The sequence below is a fragment of the Pleuronectes platessa genome, chromosome 19, assembly GCF_947347685.1.
Source record: "Pleuronectes platessa chromosome 19, fPlePla1.1, whole genome shotgun sequence".
In the NCBI taxonomy this organism is placed as follows: Eukaryota; Metazoa; Chordata; class Actinopteri; order Pleuronectiformes; family Pleuronectidae; genus Pleuronectes; species Pleuronectes platessa.
Genome location: NC_070644.1, coordinates 2,103,077 through 2,128,083, shown reverse-complemented (window position 1 = coordinate 2,128,083; position 25,007 = coordinate 2,103,077). Strand labels below are relative to the sequence as shown.

Genomic DNA, 25,007 nt, shown 5'->3' with positions numbered 1-25,007 from the left:
TCGATGTAAGGAAGGAAGCTCTCTTTTTAAACCCAACACAATAAAGTTTGTGCAGTGTAACAGCGTTGTCGAGTTGTATATGGCTTTAAGTGTGACTGAAGAGAGGCTAAACTTCCTCTCTGTGTAATTCACCACTCCAGTCATTACATAAACCAACAGACGCTGTTGATTTTATATGAACATTATGCAGGTTGTGGTGTATGGAAGCAAGAGAAGCCATATACATTTTCTAGACAAATGATTACCAAATTGTGACCTGTAACCACTATAGAATACTTACAATTTGAATTCCATTTCATTAAATATTCAGATCGGTCAAAGAAAATTGTAAATGTTATCTTCAATTTTAGCATTTGCAGAGCGAGAAGATTTGGTCAATTAGTCAATTTGAGTTAGTTTTAAAATATAATTTCAGATGCAGATAATGAAGCAATGTGAATTCATATAGATGCTAAAACGTCCCGTTTTATGTTTAAATGCAATTCAATTTGATAACTTTATGATTACTTATCTTTGTTTACTTAACAAACATCTTAAACATACATTTATTTAACTTCCCTTCTATTTCAATCCTGACCACTTTTATTTTGTTCTGAAGTTCTACATCCCTGATTATTCATTGGTGTATTTAGTTAGTAAAAAAATGTCCTATTTCTCCTTCACAGCATGTGAGCCAGATCTGAAGTGCAAATACATATATTTTAAAATGAACAAGTAAGTATTAAGTAGTGGTTACTTTTCAGTTCCTCGGTAAGATTAAAATTACTTTTGATTCCATACGTTTTTGTTGTTTAATTGCATCCACCAAAATAATACAAAAAATATCCCCATTTTTTTCTAACAGTGCTCTGAAAACTACTTACTAACTCTGATTTGTTTCTTCACATCAAAGCTTCTTTTCTATGCAACCTGTTGCAAATAAGTTTCTTATCATCCTCAGTCAACATTTCTCTTACACCTCTACATTTCTCCACCTCCCTTCTCTCCTACTGTACCTACTCAAGCTCTCTCTTTCTACCTCTTTTATTTGCCAGACTTTACCTTCCATACTTTTTAGAAACGTTTCTTTAGGTTTCTGTGTGTGCACATATGTTGAACCTGCAACACGGCATGTTAGCGGTGGTGACGCAAAGCGCTTCACCTCAGCACGCCTGCTCTCATGGCTCCAATGATCCACATCTCATTAAGTAGCTTCACCGTTCAGAGTACCAGACTTATTCACTTAACCTTTGTTAGTTTGCATACATGTGCACATCTGTGAATGTGCATTAAACTGACTTGCTATTTACTTTACCCAACCCCCCCCCCCCCCCCCCGCCCCCACTGACCCCCAATCACACACAAAGCCAACAATGCATGTATACCATCAGCCCTTCCCGCCAAATCAGTACATGTTGGTGTAAAATGACATCCTGCATTACACTGTTTGTGTAAAGCTTGTAAGAAATAATCTTTAGAACAGCCACACTAAGAGACTTTGTCAAAAACCTCTAAGGAGAAATTACCCACTTTGCTTTAAATTAAATTCAGTGTATTTATACCGATTACTCATTCTCTTCAATGCACTAAAGCAGGCAAACGTCGCTATTCCTTAACAGGCCCTGCATAATAAGCATCACATTAATCATGGCTTTAAAGTGGTTTACTAATAGGTTTGGTTATTTGGAATACAAATCATGATCTGCATCTGTTGATGTTTGACTTTTTGTGTTATCTCGTATTCTTGGATTAATGCACATTTCCAAAACATATTTCATTTGTCGGGCCGTGGATGTTATGAAATTCTTTTTTTTTCATTATTTCTATCATTGCACTAAAATCCCTAAAATGTCACCCTTTACCTCTACTAAGAACAGTCGGGTGTCAATTCCCCTTAATCTTCCTTTTAGATGAGATGTTTTTGACACAGCTTTCAAAGTATAAAAACCATATCTTACAAGTTCTGTTCACCAGTTGTGATCATCCAGGAGTCATTGCTCTAGTGTACAAGTCTAGCTACAGAACAAGTTGTTGATACAGCAGAGCATCACTGTATGACTGTCTGACTCTGCCCCCCCCCCCCCCCCTTACATACATGTTACCATTACACATATAGCACACCCACTCGGTACAATAAGAATTTGATTATAATAATAATAATAACACTATAAGGTAACTTTACTAACATCCCTTCCCCTCTGGTTGTAGACCGGCCCCAATCATGTCGCCCAGCCCTCTGATAGCCTCATCCGTTTGACTGAGGGGCTGTGGCGCTCCTCCTGACTGGACAGAGGTCGGAGTAGGAAGCCGTCGCTGCCGTGATAATCCTCACGCTCCTCGCTGCCTTCATACGAGCTCCCACAGCTGGATGCGCTGTCACCGGGGGAGCGGCCCGATTCGTTGGGACCCCTGGCAGAGGTAGAGTATCCAGCTGTGGTCACGCCTCCTCCGAGTCCTGTGCCGACCATGGCAACACTCCGGTCTCTGGGAGGAGAAGCTGGCTCACACTTGATGTGTAGGTTCTGATGACCTGAGGTGAGGTTTAGGTTGGAGCTCTGACACAAGTTTCTGCGGGACAAGAGAGTTATTTTTAATTAATCTGTTGCATGTTTAAATCATCTCTCCCAAACAGAACCTGCTGAATATAAACTCACACTTTATGGGTCACACCCTGAATGTAAACTCAACAACAACTCCTGCAAATTTCTTGTGATTTTTATCCCAGTATTCCCGCATGTTCTCCCTCCTCATCCTCCCACTCACCTGCTACACTGCCCCCACTGCTAATAAAAAATCCTAGCGGTAAGACTGCATCTATTTATTTTTTATCAAAATATTGTATTAATAATAGAAGCACATCTAAACACATTCAAAGTATTATTAGTTTATGAATACCCATCAATACACTTTGATAACTAAACAATTCCTCTATCATCTGCTCATCAACATTTGTGTCATCTATGCTCTAAATGAATAATCATGGGCATTACATTGAGCTTTGAGTAACCCCACAATAGAGATATAGTAATCTTGGGTTAACCATATGGAATTTAAACAAATTCCATTGCTAAACTTAACAACTTTGAACCTATACATATAGTTGTTTCAAACTACTGAATGCATTGAATTATTTTCTGCCAAGTGGTTTTTGTCATCTATCTTTTCCTTTTTATCTGAAAATATTTGTTTAATAATTTTTGTACCAAAACATGTTATTTTAATCAGAAACCCTTACCCCATGTGTCCAAGTGCTGGATGCTGCAGGTTCTGTATCTGCTGATGCTGCCAGCTTGTCATGGATCCAAGACCAGAACCACAAAATCCAGACAGAGAGGACAGGTCAGTTCCGAGAGAGAACTCTGAAGAAAACACACAGAAATCTCTCCTCAGTAAATGACTAGAGGCTATTTGAGGCAGCCGTCCTCTGTCTGTGGCAGTATGGTTCTGTAGTAATCACCTGTGCCATAAGAAGAGCTGAGTGTTGACGGATATCCGCCCATCCCCTGTCCAGGAAGAGTCTGAGCAGAGATGGACACTGCAGGAGTCGACAGCGTCTGAGCGGTCTGAGAGTGATTTATTCTCTGGTTCTGCACAAACAATGGAAATGAACATCTGTAAAACTTGAATCATTGAACACAAAAACACAGTTAAAACAATGGACAAAACAATAAATGTTACAGTTCAGATAAGCTGCAGAGTCATTTAATTTGAGTGGTTTCAGTAAAGTGAAGCACTGCAGTGCTGTTTATTAGTCAGGGTCACTCTGCTCGTAAATTTTTCAACACTTGTGGAGCAATATATTCACTTGCAGCTGCTACAAACTGTGACTGCGATCCACAGACCAAACTGCAATCTTCACAGTGGAAAAGCCTGCAGTTTCCAATACCCAAAAAAGGGAAGCTGGTCAGGATGTTTTAGCTTCAATGTCCAAAACATGCTGCTCTCCCCTCAGCTTGGTCAACCGGACACAGTCACAGCCGCACAAATAATATATGTAACAGCTGGAAGTCAAGCTAGCTTCCACAGACAACACTCTGCTGCCAAAGAGCATAAATTACTAAATTAATTCAAATCAGATCCTTCAGCATTGAACGCTCTTCTGAGATCAGATGTACAGAGAGGAATCGCTTGCCCTGATAGAACGCCAAAGGTAAACAGTTTGCACTGATGCAAACCTACAGTTGTCTCATTGCATCTAATGAAAATAGTCTAAAAACATTGAGCATTATCTTTTCTCATTATCATTACATTTTAACACAGGTACTACGTTTGGTTTCTTTTTAATACTTGGAGCTGAGATCTAGATTTTTCAAGGGGGAAATAGCTATGAGGATTTTGAGTATGTGTCTGTCATTTTCAGGGAGGGAGAGACGGAGGGTGGGCGACATCTACAGTGATCAACCTCAAACATTGTTCAGATTTCCGCGGGAAAAATTATTACCTTTTTTTCTACGGTCAGTGAAAAATGTCAATCTGCCCTGTGATGTACTGACCCCCAAACAACCACAGACTCAGAGCTTTTGTCTTTTGCACGACATGTTCCCTTACATGCTACTTACCAACATGAGGTCAAAGTCCTCACACTTGAAGAGCACCATTAAAGCACAAACTCAAATTTATTCCAAGCATTATAATAGTGTGCATTTTGCGCTGAAATGAACAGAGTTAAAATCAAAAGAATTTAAGTGAACAGGGGTGGAATGGAGAAGAAAGCACTCACGACAGATGGCATGTTGTTGCACTTGTTGGAGGGCGGCATCAGCGTTCGGAGGTCAGGCTTACGGCTCATGCTCATCGAAGGAGGGCTCTTATTCTGCATGTTTTTGGAGACTCCTCCTGGGGACAGCAGCCCTGGGGAGGTGCAGTGGTTGCTGTAGCTGCCATTTCCTAGTGGGACACAAAAAAAGATATTCATGTTTGAATGGCGCTTTAATTTCAATCCATTGATAAATTATCCTTGATCTGAAGGTGTGTACATGCTTTATCCTTAATTTAACAATTTAACTTGGGACAAGTCCTGTGAAACTTATCTAGTGACTATAGAATATGATGCAGTTCCAGTCTTACCCACACTGGAGACCACACTGCTCGTCAGCTCTGAGCCCATCAGTCCTACATAGATAAAAAAAAACACACACATGTGGTCAAACATCCAGGGGTCAAGAGAAGGGATTCTTTACTTAGGATCGTGTAGTTATCTCATACATACCTGCATTTCCAGTGCTAGAGGGCCGCTGAGGGGACATGCTGTTTCTCTGTAGGGAGGGGTGTGTGTGTGAGATGGGCAGCAGATTGTGGTTACCTAGACCACCTCCTATGCTTGGGTGGGAGTACATCAGTCCGCTGGCATTACTGCCTGGGATGGACAGTCCCATGTCATAGTTGGAGGGAGGCAGACCCTGCTGTGCAATTATATTCAACAGTTAACATTATTGAGAAGAAACAAGGACATTGCTTAGATGGAAATAAAGGGAATAATGAGAACTTACACAGATCCTCTGTCTGTTGATCATTAGGTCGATGTCATCATTGATTTTGCGGTATTTATCGTCTGACTCTGGGCTCTGACCAGCAGAGTCATCTGCCTCAATGTCGGGACTGTCGCAGCCGTTTAAACCCTTTTTACGCAGTGTCTGGTTAGAAGGGGTAAAGAAATACATGACATGTAAAATCATAGCGATGACCACTGTATTTCATTGGTCAACAGGGGGCAGTGATGTTCCAAGATCAGTCATGGATCACATCAAGAGACAGTCTTTGAAAAACCGACAAGTACTTCCTCAGTATCAGGTGCGGATTTAAGGTCACATATGATTTAGGTTTTTGGTCTGTTAACTGCACTTTGTATTATGATAATTGCTAAATTAAAATCAATGTATTATTTCTTGTGTATGTATGCTGCACAAATGTGAACCTATCCTTTCAACTAAATATGCTGCAGTGCATATTTCTACCACAAGATAGCACCATAAGAGAAGGTATCCCTTAAGTTTGCATTTGCATCATCATCATCATCATCATCCAATAACTTTTTGAGCCAGACAAGCTGAGAATAAAGAGAAAGAACATTCAGTCATAACACACATCGGAAACATTATAAAACCTCCTGATATGTCTGACTTTCACTTCAGTTCATGTGTGGATTTGGAAAAAACATCTTGTGCGTGACTCAAACGTCAGTAAGTTTCATGTAAGGATTGTAAAATCTCTCCTCTAACGCAGGTATCAGATGATGATAACGCTGGTTGTGCTTACATGTATGTGTGTGTGTGTGCTTGTGTGTGTGTGTGTGTATGTGGTTTGGCTCTCAGTGGCCTTGCTTCAGCACTTCACAGCCCATTAGTCCAGTCTGTCACTGGACACTGGAAGACTGTGGCGCACACACACGCACACACTCACACACACACACAGACAGACAGACAGACAGACAGACAGACAGACGCACGCACGCACTCACACGCACACGCACACACACACGCACACACACACGCACACGCACACACACACACAGACACGCACACACACAGGACTCAGCGGTTGGCCCAGTGCAGCTATCCCACTCATCCCAGTCATGTCCACCTGTTTTGCTTTAGAGGATTGGGGGTGAGAGGAGGGGGAGGAGAAGGGTGAGGCAGCTACCACCAATGCTAGTGTGGCTACTAGAGGGATGGCCGTAGAAGGCTATTTTTTACTCCTGTGAGTTTCTCGTCGCTCCCATCCCTCCCTCACAACCTGTCAAATCTGGCTCTTCTACTAAAACATAAAACCGACTCCTCTAGCCTACTTTTCCCTCTTCAAACACGAACACTGTACATAGTGTCACTACTGCACACCTCTCTACTTCCTCTTTCAATAAAGAAAAGAAAACAAGCACTCGAAGGGGTTACGTTAACACAGTACGTACCTTAGAGTAAAAATACTCAATTACATACAAAACTGTGTTTCAAATTTGACTCGAAGTTCAGAAACATTAAACAAAATGTATGAAAGTAAAAGCACTTGACATGAGCTGACATTGTTGAATCAGTAATCCTGAATCCTTAATGCTTCAGCAGCATTTTACAGCTTTTAGCTACTGTGTGAAAATATGGAATCATTGCAACCTTGAATGGTTGTTAAAGGAACACATGTTTAGACCTCTAGTAAAGGTAGCAATACCAATAAAGTTACAACATTTTCTTATACCTGTAAATAAGTATTTCTACTTTATGCTACTTCATACTGTACTTACTTTATACTACGCTGCACTACATTTAAAGTGATAGAGAAGCATAAAATGCTCCGAAATGAAAGAACAAGCCCTTAAGTCCTGTACTTGACTAAATATTCTAAGTTACTCTACACCACTGGTATGGAATGTGTGTGTCAGGGTGTGTATGGTGGCAGGTGGTTTGAACAGCTCTATGGAGGTACTGGAGACAGACAGGGAGGATGCCATAATACCATGCCAGCCTGCCCCCATAACTGCCCCCCCCCCCCCCCCCCCCACACACACACACTCCTCTTCCTCCTCCCACATCCATCTCTACTTTTCTTTTCCATAGATTTTCTTCTTTATTTTTTTCTTTTCTCAGTTTCAGTTGCTTCCACTGCTCTCTCTATTTCGTGGGTGGTCTTCTCCTCCTGCTTCTCCACTTCCACATCAAATGATGCTCTGAGTGCATGTGTGCACAAGTGTATGTGTGTGCGTATGTGCCTGCGTGCGCCAGGGAACATGACGTGCAACTTTTACACCATCCCACTATAACTGCTAAGCCAGAATTAGAGCAGCACATATTTATAGTAATAGCCCTACATTAAAGGCATAAGAAATACCATTTATTTAACAGTTGATTATAGTTTACATCCAAATTAACTGAAAACTTTACTCATAATTTATCAGAAATAGAGCTGAAATTATTAGGATATTCCAAGTGAAAATAGTTCATAAATTGACAGCAACATACATCTGAGTTTCTCAGAAAGACATACCTGTGTACTTAACTCTTGTGCAGTGTTCAATACAACAGTGATTCATTTGAATAACTTCTGAAGAGCTTCATTCGTTAATTGAGCCCGTCCATCGCTTTGGGTTTAAACTGAAATATCTATTAAATAATTATGTACTGACATTAATGGTCACCAGAGGGAACCAAATAATGAATTAAATCGAATGAATTGAAGCATCTCCAATGGTTCTGAAAGCACCATCCTGCTCTCAACTGTATCAACATCTGATCTAAAAGTGTGAAAATATGGTTATAACATTTTTTATAACTCTTTATTATTCTCAGGTATGTGCAGTTCTGAAATATCCACCTACTTATTTCAGAGGGGAATATTGTATTTTTACAGCGCTAGACCGATAGAAGTTACTTTTAAATGAAAGCATGTGCATTAAAATGTAAAACAACACTCTCTTAAAGAGTCAGTCACACACAATCTACTGCTAAACAAAGTACTTTTACATTTATCTTTATTTTTACTTTTTGAACTTCTGACTTGCATTGGAGCTTTACACTTATGAATTACCATAATCACTGACATATATCTACAGGAATTATTACACATCCTTGAGCAGGATATCTAAGCAACACTCTTATTAGATGGAGTATATGAGCACTGGACACAAACAGCTCCTCAGCTTCACAAATACAAAGTGGACTGGTCACAAGGGGAAAAGGAAGGAGGGGACCGAAGACGTGGTTGCTTAGCTTTAAGTTACTTCTCTTCCTTTTCTCTATTTTCCTCCTGTGGCTCACACAGTTACGCACACACTCAGTCATTCACAGGCAAACCACAGTCGCACACACTCACTGCCCGTCATGGCTATTCTTAGCTGTGTTCTGCGCTATTTTTAGACCACTACCGGTTTCCAGCCATTTAGCAGGGAGGGATCACAGCCAACACAAAGGAACTGGACTTGGTCTGTGAGCACATGCAAGCGTTGGCGTGTGCTTCAGTGTGTGCGCATGTGCACGCTCAGATTTATTGAAAACTTCATCTGTTTCTAATCTAAAACAACATGGAGCCACAAAGAGAGCGAAAGAGAGAGAGAGAGAGAGAGAGAGAGAGAGAGAGCACAGTGGGCCAAAAAGTAGGGTTGACGGAGTAAAAGTGAAGAATGCAGAACTCCTCCGATTTATAAATAGCAGCAAAGTTCCCAGGCTAAATGAAAACAATACAATAAGCTGATAGTTGTCTGACTTGCACTCTTTAAACACACACACATACACACACACATACACAAGATAGGCGCATGCCACCCCCCCCCCACAAGGAAAAAAAGAGATGACCAAAACAAAGGAGCCTCTCTTCTACTGAATTCCTGTCTGGCAGATAGTGTATTTCACTGGAGCAGAGCCTTTTCATAGCTGCAGTATGTTGGCCTACTGTCATTGAACCACGCACTCCAACCTCCCCTTCTTTTCTGTTGCAATTATAACTCGTAGATTTATCGGCTAAATGCTCTAAGTCATGGGTGCATAATGGTGAACAGAGTATCTTTAGGTTTTGGGGCATCAACTTGAGTAAATTCTATTTTAACTCCCCTATGGCATTTAAAAAATGGTTTACAACACAGAACATTTTTAAATGTTTACTTTACTGGTGTCCACACTGGCTTTGTGAGGCCACCGTGGCGTCGCCCTTTGGTCTTTGACCACCAAAATCGAATTAGTTAATCTGTCAGTGTAAGTGAACATTTGTACCGTATTTGAAAGGATTTCCTTAAATATTTCCAGAGATTTTGGATTCCTAATGCAAACACAATGAGCTTTGTTAGGGCATAGTGACCTTGACCTTCAACCACAACAATTACTCAGTTCCACTGAACGTTTGCACCAAGTTTGAAGACATTCCATCAAGCTGATCTTAAGACATCAAGAAAAGAAAAAAACTCTTGAATATACTTTTTTTAATTCAACGCGACCTTGACCATTGTCCACCAAAATAAAGGCAGTGGAACTTGAGTCGAGGTGAATGATTGTACCAGATTTAAAGAAATTTGTTTAAGGTGTTCTTGAGATATGACCTTCACAAAACATAAGGACAATGCGAAATTGCTTGGGTTTCCTCCTTTAACTATCATGACATGACCACAAAGTAGAACCCTGTTGATACCAGATCTGAGCCCATCGGGACCGGGGCTGGATTTTTTTTAATGAAATTCGGCTTTGATTTGAGTTCTGTCGCGCTGGCTGGGCTATCTGCAACTTGATTATTTACACTACACAAGTCAGTAATCAGGGAAAATAAGTAATAACCATTCATGTCAGGGTAACACAAAGTCAGTGCAGACTGTTTTAACTGTGTCATGCTTGAGTTGGGTTCAGAAAAGATTTACTAGAAAGCCTGCTGTTAGGTCAAGCTCTGTTCTTGTTTTCTTTGGGCTTGGACGGATACAGACAGAAAAATGTGACCTGAGCCACACTCCGTTGATGTAGTTTGCTCAATGTTGGGTGATTTAAAAAAAGAGCCAACTGAGGTACCTCTTTTTTGGGGAACATGAGTTTCCTCTGCTGTGGCTGCCTCGAAGTTCCCATCTCATTCAGACACTTCCTGGATTTCTTCAAGCTTAAGTGGGGGAATTTGACATGTACTCTGGCCTAAATTGATCAGTTTGCCTGCTCCCTTATTAGCATGACCCTTGCATGAAGGCAGCAGCTAATAAGTTCTGAAGTGATTGAACCATCCATTTAATATTTAAGAGCAGAAACAGAAACAAAATCCGTCTGCGAGGTGGGAAGCATTTGGGCTGGGTGGATGGACTTAAACATTTTGTGTGGAAAATAAAATACTATGAAACAGTAAACATTAACCAAAGCACCAATACACAACACTCTCCTATGATTGGCAAACCCAACAGGAGGATGGTGGGTGGGTGAGAACGATCTTAACACAAGAGAACAGGAAGTTGGACAGTAGTGACAGAGGAAATGCTGCACAGCGGGTGAAGAGGATGCTGATACAGTTTAGAGCAGAGAGCAGCAGACTGTGGACATAGAGAGCAGAGATGAAGCGGCTGCCTGGGCAGATTACAGTAATGAGCCAAACAAGATTGTGGCAGATTACAGAGGATTACAGAGCATATAAAACTGGTTCTGTTGGGGCTGGCCAAGAGACCATGTGGTGGGCCGCGTGGAAAGAAAAGCTCACGTACACACGGAGAACACACATGGACTCACAGTAGCAACATCCTTCCTTGTTCTTAATATAATGCCCTTTGAGGCTTAGAGGTTTTGAAATGTTTAGAAGTCACCAAAATTCTAAATAAGACATGAATAAGTGCTCTTCAACAAGGAGTCAGTCAACAATTGACCCTGCTCTGAAAATCTTGAATTACAATCTTACGAAATCAAATGCAATAGTAACAAAGCATAAGAATGCTGCATCCACTTTAGTCACACTAGTATTAGGTTGTCTCTCGATGTTAGCCATTAGGAGCGCTTTGGAGAAAAGAGTGTGCCATGCTCAGAGCCCGCAGGATTTTCTAAATTAGGAAGGAATGTTGGGGGAAAAGTCCAAGAAAAATATCTATACAGACCCAAACCATTTAAAATCTCACTGTAATCAATAGCAAGGGTTTTCTTAAATGAAACCACAAGACAGAGCAGGAATAAAAACTCCTGCTAACTTCCCAGTGTTGAAGCAACAGACTCCTGCCTCCTCTCTGACTTTTGACAGCTTGGGTTTAACCTTGGTGACATGGTGTGCTTAGCCAATATCCACACTGTGTATGTATGTTTGTAGGTGTTCAAAGAGTGTGTGTGTGCATTTGCATGTGCCATACACTTGCCATTGTGTTCTCCTAACACTATTACATAATTTGAAGCAGAACAAGGTTAAATCTAGTACAAACTGCTTTGCTATGTTCTCGTACAATGCTGTCTCTCTCTCTCTCTCTCTCTCCGTCTCTCTTTCTCTTTCTCTCTCTCCCGCACTCTCACACACACAAACACATACACACGTGCGCACTAATGCACACACAGAGAAATGATGTTCCTGACAAGCATCTGCGACACAGTCCCTCCAGTCGTTTCCAGCCTGGTCATATTTATTATGGATTATTCTGAAGAATTTTATTAATTTACTCAGTTGTTGAATCTATAACAGACATTTTCATATTGTGAGGCTCCTTCACAGATTGTTTTTAGGTTCAATAAGTCTTTCTGTGGAAATCACTATGATTGTTATCCATCGTCAAAAAGCATCTATAAACAAAACTGAATATCATAGAGACACAAATGCTTCTTATATCGGTAGAGCTGTCACCTCTCAGTTTTCCTCCTTATCACAGTGATCCAGTGATATTTGTCTGTACGCTGCCAACAGAAACTGCTAACAGGGAATTATTAATTTCACTATGATACTCTTACCATTCTGATTTGCCGAAATCAAAGAACAGAGTAGGGGGGTAATTTGCCAAAAGATATTTAGTTAGAAATAATTAAGAAATAGTCAAAATACAAATTATTTTAGACTTTCATTGAGAACCCAAAATATGAAGTTTACAATGATATTAAAAACATTAGAAATGCCTTTAACAACTAATCAGATTGCTCTAGATTTTTTTCTGTCAATGAGCTAACTGATAGATCTAGTGTCAGTAAATGTAAATGTGTGTGTGTGTGTGTGTGTGTGTGTGTGTGTGTGTGTGTGTGTTTGTGTTTCTTACATCCACAATATCCGAGTTGGTCCTGCTCTCGTGGGGCTCGTTGTATTCTGTGTATTTGAGCAGAACTTTGTCCATGTCGGTGCTGGCGTACTGAAACAACTTGTTGGTGCTGTTGAAGATGATGAGTGCAATCTCACAGTCGCACAACACGCTCAGCTCATATGCTTTCTTCATCAGACCAAACTTGCGCTTGGTGAATGTGACCTGGAGGAAGAGAGCAGGTAAAGAGGAAGAGGAAATGTTGTCAGTCATTCATGGCTGTAGTTTTACTGATCATGGTTGGTGGATCTTCAGTTGATTTTGAAGCATTATTGCTTGTTAACAGAATTGTGTTGAAGTAGGAACTGTGAGAACTTAAGTCATTGTCTGACTTTCTATCTGGTGCCATTATCAGGTCAAAGTTGATTTGTACAATAATAATCCAAGTGTCCATTACTATCATTACAATATGAGCTGATGTGTAGTGAAATCATAGTCATTTCTAAATAACCTACATATTTTCATCTGGAATCATAATTATAACAGTCTTTCATTATACATTAAAAAAAAATCTCTTTTGTCCTAATGTAGTTAAGTTTGATCAACCCTTAATTGCTGCACCTTTCTGGCTTGGGTTGTGTCGTTTCAAATGATCAATCAGAGCTAGGTTCTACATCCACAGCCAGAGCTATGAATATAACATCAAACCTGGAACATAGTGACAGAGCAGCTTAAACTCGTACTGGTATGTTCCTTCAAAGATAAATTCACACTCCTCCTTTTCATAGTTTGCACACACACACACACACACACGCACACACACACACACACACACACACACAAACACTCACATAATGCTCTAACATCATACAGTCCACAGAAGGACTGTGACGGGGTCAGTGCTGCTCTGCTACTGGGGTCAGGAAGCATATGTGCCTGCATTTCCTGTCATAACAGGAAAAGAGGAACCACTCCCCCAGACAGGACTTAGTCTGTGTGTGTGTGCTTGAGTGCACGCATGCGTGTGTGTGTGTGTGTACACTTGTGCGTACAATTGTGTGACAATGCCTACGCATAAAACTCCCTTTGACAGTATGCTCTTATTAATCAGGTGTAATTTTATTTGAATTGAGCCAACGGGTCTTACATGTTGAATACAGGCTCACATACAGCCCCTCTGACTGAGAGTCAGACAGCTTGTGAGGATCATGTGACATGATATCACCAGTTTGAGGAACTGTAGTGCGTCTGTATGTGGCTGGTATTGTGTTTTTGAGTGTGACGAAGGAAGAGACAGTGAATGAATGAGTGTCTTCTACCAGATCTATTTATATGGAGGCTTTAAAAAAAGTTTTAAGTTCTAAGCCTAAAAGTCTTCTGATATCTTCCGTCGAGGTGCATTCGGGCCGTCGGAAATGTTTACATCAGCTAGCATAGCCCAAATTGGACATTTAGGCTTAAAACACTGTGTAAATGACCTTGTTTTGAGTTGAATATTAATGTTGGGGCTTGCGGACACTTGGATTACACCACATGAGCAGTATGGAGGCATGTTTTTTTTTGTCTGTTGTTTTATTTTTGTGTGAAGATAAGTCCCTAATATCTTCAGTTGTTCTGGATTCGGCTGCTACACTTTATAGACCTGAAACTCCAGCAGTGTTTTGTGGACTCAAACACTTCACTCTCCATCGACATAGGGGTGAGTAGATAATGAGTGAATTATCATTTTTGGGTGAACTATCCCTTTAACAGCATCACTTCTAAAGAAGATAAGTTGAAAGAAAAAGTGTTCTCTCACAGGTTGTTGTGTTGCTGATCACTTAGTTAATTACCAGTGAGATTACTGTGATTACCGAAATAACCTTCCTCAGGGCCCCTTTGCACAAACCTTTATTTGGTCAGACAGCTCTTTTGGATCCAGAGAATTGACATATTAACTTTTTACCCCCAGGAATCAAATTCATGTCAAAGATTATTGTAGACTTAACTGAAGCAGCTTTTAAAGAGGATTCAGTCATGGTCATGAAAGATCTGGTGCTGGTCATTTCATGCTGCTCTTATTGGACTGTTACATTGAGTATGTTTTGTGCATTGTTTACATCTTGTGCTGTTTCTTATGTACTTTCTTGTTTAGTCTTTACATTGAATCGTGCACTACTAAATGTAGTTTATTGTTGAGTTCTATGTAGGACTGAGATTACAAACTGGTTTACACTATAACTGTAACACTCAGCAGTACAGTTTTTGTATCTTTTTTTCTAGATGGATGAAAATGTTGCGATGGTGTGTGGAGGATCCCCCCCTAAACTTTATTTTTAAAACCGCGTTTCCAAAACTAAATCCTGTCAATATTGTCAGTCATGCTCTGATTGGTTGGGTTGGTTTGTAGATGTTCGTCTCAGCCAAACTATTAAAACTTACTGTGACACTAATGGCAAACTGTCATATGAAAATGTCATCTTCAGTGTTGTGAACATGTCATAGGGCCATCCTCAACTGACTGCTGCCGTGCCTTTTAAAATGCATATGGTATTTGCGACCAACATTTTAAATTACTGTCACATCTGAAAGGTGAAATCCTTCTGTATGCTTACATGTCGGTTCCGTTCATCCATTATCCGGGCTATCTGAATCTTTTTTCTCCCCATCTTCGTTATTTATCCTGTTGCTTTTCCTCTTATAAAGAAACGTCTCCTCCTCTGGTTCCTTTGTTTGACTCACAGGTCTTCAAGGTTTCTCACTATCAATTCCAAACTGCTGGCTGGGCCCTGTGGAAAATGAATAAACAGCAAAACAACATATTCATTATGGTAAAAAAAATATTAGAAAATGCATCAAACCCAATGCAGAGGATAAACCAGTTTTACATTTCAGTCACATCTGAAGACATGCCGTGTAAACATCTAACCATTTCCAGGGCAGTAAAACCAACAAAAGACTTCAAAACAAAACTCAGACAGAAACATGTATGAACACTGTATCTAATTACCAAAAAGGGATTGCGTGTGGGTAGTATTACACGCTGAGTAGCAATGTTCACCCGCCATGCACGCACAGACAGGCAATATATTGTCTGTTTGCATACCCGTCCATTTACTGCTGCTGTATCCCCCTGACACACCCAAAAAAACCAGCTTCCTCAGGGGGTTACTGTATGCTCAGGAGGAAGTGAAAGAACCCTGCATGTCAGAATGCGAATAATAAAGAGTGATGAGTTGGGATGGATCATGTGCTGTGTAAAAGCACCTGGAAGTTTGGAAAAATGACATTGAAGAACACCATCTCTGAGTGGAGCTGAGATGGGACTTGTCTCTGTGAAGTGATGGGATGAGAATCACGTCAACAATGATGATAATGACACTCAACAGTACATTTTATACAAAATGATGTTATATAATGATCTATTACAATTTGCATCATGGGGCTTAACAAGGTGCTATTAATCCACAATAAAAGTACCAAAATAAAATTTGGGTGGCAAAACAAAAACTTCAGAGAGAACTGCAAGTGACGGGTTAGGGTTAGGGTTAATCCCTCTCCAAGGCCAGACCGACAGGCAATAGATGTGTGTGACAAATCACATCAGCAAAATAACAATATTTACAACATTATGGAGAACAGACATTGTCTAACATAAAAGAAGAGGTGTAACAATGTTTAAAGTATTTATACAGAAGAAAAAGTCCCACAGAGATGAAAGAGCAGCAATCACAAATGTAACAATAGTGCATTCACAGTAACATGTGCAGTATTTGGAGAGGCATTTTGTATATCTAAGCAATCCACTCTATTTTCAGTTTTGACGTGCAGAGAAAAAAATGTTTGGGCTTGTAGCAAGGTTGTTTTCAGCCAATTGCTAACCTGTAATAGCTGTCACCTGTTCAATTACCACACTTGCTGCTGAAACTGCTCAGTCCAACCAACCAGTACAAACCCTGATACTCGACTGCGGCTGATAACAGCTCTTGTACAGACTCGTTGCCCTCGGTGCTTCCTGTACATGCCAAACCTCAGGCTGTATGCCAAAAACAACTAAACTAAAAAGGTGGGATTATGGCTCTCTGGGCTGCGTCCAACTGCCTACACAAGTGTCATTCAGATATGCTTCTTTTATACTTTTAAAGGGTGGGAGAAAAACATGCGTGTCTCCTCTGAAGCACTGCAGTGTCACATTTAGCAAACCACAATATCTGAAAAAAAATCTGGGAAAGGAAAAGCAATTTCAGTAAGAGTGTGAAGAAATAAACCATTAAATCTGTTAGACCTGATAAATACAACAACTTTAAATTTATCAATGTACTGGGACATCTGCTAGAAGTGGGAAATTATGTGTTATACTGTTAAGAAAGACATTTGCAGGACTATCAGCACATGTGTGTTTTTGTGTGTGTGTGTGTGTGTGTATGCCATGTGACCCGTGTCTCACTCCTAAAGTGGAGCTTAAGAGCTTGGGTCACTGAGTCAACTGGATGTTCACACACGCTGAGACAGAAGCACACAACACAAACACACACGACAGGTTTTCTTGGCAGGCCTCCGCCGTCATCACAGCAGGGCAAAGGAAAAAAAGGCGTGCTCATTTTCGGGAGGTTCCAGCCCTCAGGCACAGGGGGGTGACACGAAGAATCAAATTGGGATTTGTGAAGGCGTAAGAAGGTGGTGAAGGTTTGCTCTCTCAACAAAGGAAGAAATTGAATGCTGGTTCTCCCTTTATGTCAATAAAAGTCTTCAAAGGTTGCAATTTTTGCTTTATCTCACTCTTAATTACTATCATCATCATTATTTATTGTATTACGATTTTAACAGGCAGGGGCGGCAACAAACTGATTTTCTTGATTCATTGTTTCAATAAATGTCTAATAAATCTTTCTCACGGTTTTGATCACCTGCACCCGATCAGAATCCTGTAACACTTGGTATCTGTTGAATGCAATTCAATCCTATATACATTAAGTTGATGCTGAACAAATCTGTAACTGAGACATCAATGCAACAGCTATGGCAACTTAACTGACACCTTATTTTTCACATTCACATACTGGTTTTAAAGGATGATATTTATAACCTTAATTTATTGGTATACAACAAAGAGTTACAGAGGCAGTGAACTCTTAGTTGTACTACAGTGTTATGGGTGATGGGCTATTAGGGCTATTGTGTCTGAACATAGAAGCGCTGATCAGTGCAGATATATTTACATCACCACACCCTAATTTTCCTCTGCCATACGAGCAGACGTATAGAAAACGCTGTTTTAAAATAAGCAGAATGAGGAGGACAAGCACTACTGAGTTCAGTCAAGAACAGATCAGTAAATAAGGTTGGATTTGGGCTTATAGTATAAGATGCCCAGATCAGCCTCGATAGACTGTTCAATATGATCTGCGTCATGTAACATCTGGAACTGTGTTGCACGTATTTTTGCAAATCTACGAGGATCTGTGCACAGGACTGGGATGATTTAACCTTCGAGCATCATTACCAGTGACGAGAGTTGGGTCTAGGTCTATGACCCAGACACCGAACAGCAGTCTTCTTATTGGAAAAAACAAACAAAAGGTGGTGACATCCACAGGGTTGTGCACCGTTAATTTGTCTCCCATGGTCACACTAACATTGCAGAGTCTACTGCACAGTTATGAAGGATCTGAAGGAGGACATTAACACATTTACCATAAACAACTGTAACTGGTGATGATAAAGTTGGGGATGATTTGGATGATATTCCATTAATTTATCTACAAAAATCTGCTGAATTTGATCGGTGTGATTTGGCATAAACTGTCAAAGGAGTGTATTTTATCACACTTTCGCGTTGGATGACATGTTCCTTCTTTGCCATGCACATGGTTTCTATACTTTGTTACTATATATTTAGGAAGTCAATAAGAAACTGAAGAGTTTAATTAGATATTCAACTATTATCTTTGCGTATAATTGTTTTAGCTATCAATCACAAAAGGTAAATCGCTCAGTTTCATGCTTCTAATTTGTATATGATTATAAATTAAACGCTTGTTGGTCAGGCAACTTGTGAGGGACATTTTTGTGAGTTGATGATTCCAACAAATCAATCATTAATGTCAATAATAATCTGTCTCTTCTCCTCAATTATTTTTCCATCCACATCTTTGACATGAGGAATGTGTGAATATGATCTGAGAGCTTCTGTCACCAGAAGATAATTGATGTGTTTTGCCAAAACAAACCACTCTGATTAAGTGGAGAGATGTGATACTATCAAAATCGTGTGGAGCGAGCAGGAACATGCCAGCCTGAAAGCGTTACATGAATATCTAGAGCCTGAGTCACACCGGCTGTGAGCCTACCTCTCTTCAGGAAAACAGCACAAGGACCAACACGGTTTAAATTTAGAGCGCTCACAGACAACAGCACACTCAGCATGTTGTAGTAAAGGAGAGTTTTAGGCCGAACAGAGACGTTAAGGGAAACATTGCATTTAACTCTCAAAATCAGTGAGTGGGTGTATATGTGTGTACTGTAACTGTAGATGTGATTTAATGCAGAGTTTGATCTTTTCCAGGATGAAAGCATACCCCCCCCCCCCCCCCAAACACACACACACACACACACACACACACACACACACACACACACACACACACACACAAACTGTCCTGCTATTTTTAGACTCAGTGTAAAACAGAAGGACTCCAAAAATAAAAGAATGAACTTTTTACCCCAAAGAACAATACGACTGGTTTCTGGTTCACAGACAGAGGGAGCGACTGTTTAGCGGAGGAAAAAAGATGGAAATCAGCCATCTCACTACGTCCTTAGCTGCTCCCTTTTTCTTTCTCTCGGACTTGCCAATTATTTCCCAACATGCTGAACCTCAGCGAGAGGCCAAGTTTGACTGTGTGTGTGTGTGTGTGTCAGTACAGTAGTACTTAGATCTTTTATTTAAGTAAAAGTACCAAAAACAAACTGTAATAGTACTCTCATACAAGTAAAAATCTAAATCAAATTCTTTGTAAATATCATGCACAACATGTACTTTACACTTTCAAAGTAAAAGTATTAAATGCAGATGAATTATAAGCAGTATGAACTCTTATTGAGAGCTAGTTTTGAATTTGTTTGTGTAGGACTGAAACTATTTCAATCTTCATAATGATTCACTTAACTGTAATTTATAACATGTAAAGAGCCACAAAACCTCACATGTTGAAGATGAACGCCTAAGATGTTTGATGTTCTTACACGAAAAACTACTTAAACAAGTAATCAGTTACCCAAAGAGTCACTGACTAGAGTTTAACTAATGAATACAGCTGTATTTAAGTAAATGTACTCAGTTTTGTTGAGGGTCAGCAATGTAGACTTGCGTGCGAGTGTCCTCACAGCTGAGAGAAACAGCTAGCGGGGGACATGTGGCAGTGGTATTCTTTGGCAGGACACTTGTGTGTCTCTATGTCACACAGTGGCAGAGAGCCAGGGAGGGTGGGGTGGGTGGAGGATGAGGGGCAGGGGGAGTAAGGCTCTCCTGCCTGGGGCTGACAGACAGGAGGTGGAAGAACTGCTGTGTGATTCACTCCATCACTGCCTCCAACTGAGCAGGGGACTTTGAGGGACCTGCAACTGCACTTAAACATCAATACAAAAACAACGAAAGCTGAGCTGACAAATGCAAAGTATTTATAATTATTGTTTAAGATGTAAAAGGATCAAATAACTATAGGTATAATTTGATGGTTCCAGGTCAGTCTGACCACTCTTACTGTAATGCGGAACGGGTTCTGACAAGGCCACTGTCCACTACCTAATCAACATCAAACAGACACACAGTCAAAGAGGAGCAGCTTAACATAGTGGAGCATTAAGCAGCTAAGGAGACTGACTTTTCCCTCTGGATATGGGGGGAACCAAACACAGAGATAAAACTGAAGAAATACTTGACTATTTTGTTACTTAATTTTTAAGACGCATCATTTCTATTACTGACACTGACTCAGGTTACCTGAAAACTATTACATTTTTGTTGTAACGATCTCCATCCAAACAAGCGTTTTAAGCATACACAAGAGATAATCCCTTACAATACAAACACACCGGAAAATACATATCACATGGTCATTCACTGGGCATGTGCATGCTAATTTAAAGAGAAAGCAGATGGTCTCTTGTGCATTTGGCTGTTAAGTTACAGAAAACCCTACTAGTGGAAAGTCAATAGTGAAAAGAAACAAGCAATCTATTTTCCTTGACTGATGATGAGGTGGTACTGTCACTGTTAGCTGAGACTTTACATCAACACTGGCCCATATGGTTAAAAATTATACAAGATCATTTTCATTCAATCAATATCGAGAATTAGCATGATAAATTTTACATTATTCTATCTTTTAAGTTTAAGGTCAGATTTTTGCTTTCCTGAACAGGAAAACATTGTTACAATCAAATATGTTCTAATAACTGTGTTTGCACGATGCATAAGCTGTAATGGATATATATATATTGAACTTTTGTAATATTGCTATCGATAAAAAATATATTGCGATATTTAGTGCTATTGTTTCATGGTAGTATGGTAGTTGTGTTATTATTACTGATAAGAACCAATCAGGAATCGATTGCAGTTGACTGCTTCACATTTAATTTCCAATCTTTTCAGTTTTTGTTGCTTGAAGACTCTAGAGTAGCGTGCATGCCAGGCCTGAATGTAGCAATTGTGATTTAAAGCTGGAACAATGTGGTGTGTATGTAGCCTCAGGTGACATTTATCAGGAATTTATCATTTATCTTATGATAACAAGCTTCATATTCAATACATGAATTAGAGCCTAATGCAGTCACAACCACAATGAACGGCAAGAGGTGGGAGAAATTTGGGGACTTGCAGAGACTTGAAACCTACTTGGAGAAAGTAATCCATCAAATTGATACTTTTTTTTTTGTGGTTGTGTAATGTTGCAGGTGCAAATATGGATGATGTGGGAAACTCTGCCTGTGGTGTGTCAAGGAAACTCTGAGCCCCACATTTTTCAAATGTACTTGAAATAAAAAAATAAAAATAAATAAACAATCTTCTTTGCGAAGACATTTTTTTGACTGCTTGGTGTGCGAATTTAACTTTTTTGTCACCATAGCACATAAAAAAATAGTTTTTAATAGATGATTGGCAAATCTTAGATGTGGTGTGGGATCCCTGAACAGACCATTTCCAAAATACTTGCCAATGGATTATGAGGAAAAACTGTTATAAAAATTTAAATTTTCCAATCAATCAGTCAATCAATCTCAATACAGAGAAAAGCAGCTTGGGCCCTTACACAAACACAAACACAAACACATGCACCTACACAATACAAGTGCCAAGTGTGAAGCTGAGAGATTAACGGTTCTCGACGTGTGCCACATACAGACTGAGATGACTGAGATGACTGAGATAAAAATATCTATTTGTTTACATGTTAGGAATATTTAAGTCAACTATGATGTTGTCTCACACATAAAATAATAATCTATGTCTCTTCCACATAGTGAGGCACATATATCATTAATTAAACAATGGTATTGGTTCAGTACTCGGCTTGTACTTGGCCAATACCAAAATCAGTATGAGGGAAAAAGTCATTTCAGTGTGTCCTTAATATTCAGTTTCCTTTGATGTAAGACTGGAATCCTGTCAGCTGTGTCACCACATGATAATCACTGAAACCCTCAGTAACATACAGTAACATACAGTACAGTTTTCGGACTGCCAGCGGGTATTTAGTGTACAGTACATAAGTTCTCCTCTGTTCCAGCCCCCCAGACTGGAGGCTACAGCCCTATTATGTTGTAAAGTGCCTGTATTACTGTGAAGTGGAGCATGAAGTGTATTAAATGTAGGAGAGTCAAGTCTGAGACAATTGAACTTCTGCACTTATAGATTATGCACCTGGAAACACAGAATTCACCCAGGGCAAAATGAAGTGCCGTTCAAGACACTACACCTACTTGAATAAAGGAGAACAGTGGATTTACAAACATCAGCGTGGTCAGATAACTGCAAGTTAAAAAGTGCAATATTTGGATGTGTGATATGAGGCAGAGAAACGTGATATCAAGTGTCTCATCAACTTTCAAAAAACAAAAACTGGGTAAATTACTGCTCAAAGTCCCTTGTAGGGTTTCAGAAGCAGACACAGGTAACCTGATCTAATACATGTGGTCTGGTTAGGGACACCCCTCTATAAGCAGTGAATGAGTCACTTAGTGGCACAAACACCACATGTTCAGCATGAGTGACTGATCTCACTCTGCACTGTCTATGGGACACAGCCTCTCTCCTGACAGTATCTGTCAGGATTGTCTGGGTGGATTTTAACTAAATATTACACAAATTAGAAGCTACGATAATAAGGTGTTTACTCTTTTACCTCTTATTCCTACTGCAAAACCCTTTGACCAGTTTTAAGTAGCCAGTTGGAACGGATGAAAGTCTGTGTTCAAATTATTAAATTAAAAGAGCATTTGTAGTAGTATAACTATTATCAGCAGAATTTATTATGCTTTAAGTTTTGAAAAGAGGAGTAAACCAGATTAGTTCAATCATTCTTCAAGTAACAAGACTCAACAGAGATTTAGACAGAATGCAGTGCGGCATTCAAACGTCATATCAGGGTTGCGTTGGCAGGGCCGTGTTGCTTCAGGTACCAACCAGAAGAGCTAAGTTCAGTCTGAATAACTGCTGGGGGCTTGTGTGATTGGGATCTACTGGTTGAGGAGGTGGACATAAAAAGCATGACGTCAAAGTTTCTCAAAGTAAGAGATGCATCTTCTGACGCAGGAAGGCAAGATTGCCAACCTGGAAACCCCCCCAGGGGCCCCTAAAGCAGCAGCTTTTCACTGTCAACATAATTCTGTAAGAAATCTGCACCAATTAAGTTGATTACAAACCATGGTATGTCCCCCAACATCTGCAAAATGTGGCCCCTGGTCTTGCATATCATGGGACCCTGAACAGTTCTTTTGATTGTAGCCTACAGTTTTGTTTTATCCAATTTCTTGTTTTTTTTCCCCTCTGTTATTTCTGTATTATTGTACCACAGAACTGTGAGGTTGAAACCAACAATAACTCCATTCATCTTCGTCAAATGTATTGATTGTTCAGTGTATTAAATATCAGAAAATAATCAAATGCCCATCCATGTTTCCTGAAACCAAATTGCTCCGGTCAGTGTAACCAAGAGGCAAAAATCCATTCAAAACAGCCATAGGAAAAGTGAAGAAGATCTTGACATAGGAATGTGTTTTTGTTTAAAGACGGTGGCTCTTCCCGCCGGGCTGCAGGTAAACACCGTGTGGATGAGTGAGTGTGAACTACAGGCTGCGTGTCAAGGTTTCCATCTCTTACCAGGTGTCGCCGAAGAAAAGTAACGCACCCGTGCATTCGCTCCTCATGAGGCAGAAAAAGTTCCGACTGATTCCTCCGGTCTCTGCCCCGGGAAGAGGGGTGGAGGGAGGGCGGATAACCAAGCTGCAACTCCGGGGCTCCACACTCAACAAGACAAGACAATACAGCCGAATGCAGTGCACGCAGATGGGGGAGTTTAAGTTCTCCGGACTGGAAGACGGGGGGAGCGGGTGAGAGGAGAAGAGGAGAAGAGGAGAAGAGCCGCGGACCTGAGGGACCGCTTCTGTGTTGTTTCCTGTTGTTTATCAGTCAAGTGGCCGCATGCTCTCTCTCTCTCTCTCTCTCTCTCTCTCTCTCTCTCTCTCTCTCTCTCTCTCTCTCTCTCTCTCTCTCTCTCTCTCTCTCTCTCTCTCTCTCTCTCTCTCTCTCTCTCTCTCTCTCTCTCTCTCTCTCTCTCTCTCTCTCTCTCTCTCTCTCTCTCACACACACACACGCTACACTTCAACAGGGACACACGGGGGCTCACCTCTCTCAGTCCCGCGTGTGTTCCGTGACTTTCTCCGGTGTCTCTCCGTCCTGCGGTTCACTCCATCAGCGAGTCTCCTCCTGAGCGCGCGCCTCTGCTCCACGAGCACCTGTGCGTCAGGAGGTAGAAACAGACGCACACACACACGTAAGAAATAACGTCTAAGCTGCCAGACACAGGGAGAGGACGCATTCCAGAGACAGAGCAGTGGCGCTAGGAAACACGTGAGATACTGAGTGTCTGTTGTTCAACTGACAGGAACTCGTGTTCTCAACAGGTTTATTTACTCTGCTTCTTGTTTGTTCAAGCTGTCAGTTGTGTTCCTGCTCAGGGCCACTGCTGCCCCTCAGCGGCAACAATCACCACTGCACCTTCTCTCGTCGCATCTCTGTTCACATGTTGCTCACGAATGGAAGAAGCACTATCAAATTCTGATTCAATTATGTGTTTTCAAGACGGAGTTATTGAATCATTTGAAGAGTTATTTAAATAAAAACAAAAACTAC

General features: G+C 40.5%; 1 protein-coding gene across 5 annotated transcripts; it reads right to left on the bottom strand.

Annotated features, from left to right (window-relative positions):
* Positions 1-1,690: 1,690 nt before the first annotated feature.
* Positions 1,691-24,788, bottom strand: mef2ca (myocyte enhancer factor 2ca). Of its 5 annotated transcripts, none has more exons than XM_053410910.1 (10): positions 24,502-24,788; positions 15,208-15,381; positions 12,635-12,838; positions 5,469-5,612; positions 5,189-5,378; positions 5,047-5,091; positions 4,700-4,866; positions 3,437-3,566; positions 3,215-3,338; positions 1,691-2,547 (listed from the first exon to the last, which is right to left on the bottom strand). In XM_053410910.1, exons 2-10 carry the CDS (start codon positions 15,259-15,261, stop codon positions 2,199-2,201), a joined length of 1,407 nt encoding a protein of 468 aa, XP_053266885.1. In that variant the 5' UTR covers positions 15,262-15,381; positions 24,502-24,788; the 3' UTR covers positions 1,691-2,198. The 5 variants fall into 5 exon arrangements, with proteins under 5 accessions (XP_053266885.1, XP_053266882.1, XP_053266883.1 ...); XM_053410907.1 differs by having other exon boundaries at positions 5,189-5,381; positions 24,502-24,786; XM_053410908.1 differs by lacking the exon at positions 24,502-24,788 and adding an exon at positions 23,976-24,327 and having other exon boundaries at positions 5,189-5,381.
* Positions 24,789-25,007: the final 219 nt, after the last annotated feature.

Coding starts and splice junctions, on each gene's coding strand:
- mef2ca (XM_053410907.1), bottom strand. CDS start 15,261: ATGGGGAGAAAAAAGATTCAGATAGCCCGGATAATGGATGAACGGAAC. Junction 12,839..15,207: donor TGGATGAACGGAACCGACAT/GTAAGCATACAG, acceptor CTCTTCCTCCAG/GTCACATTCACCAAGCGCAA. Junction 3,339..3,436: donor CAGCTCTTCTTATGGCACAG/GTGATTACTACA, acceptor TGTTTTCTTCAG/AGTTCTCTCTCGGAACTGAC.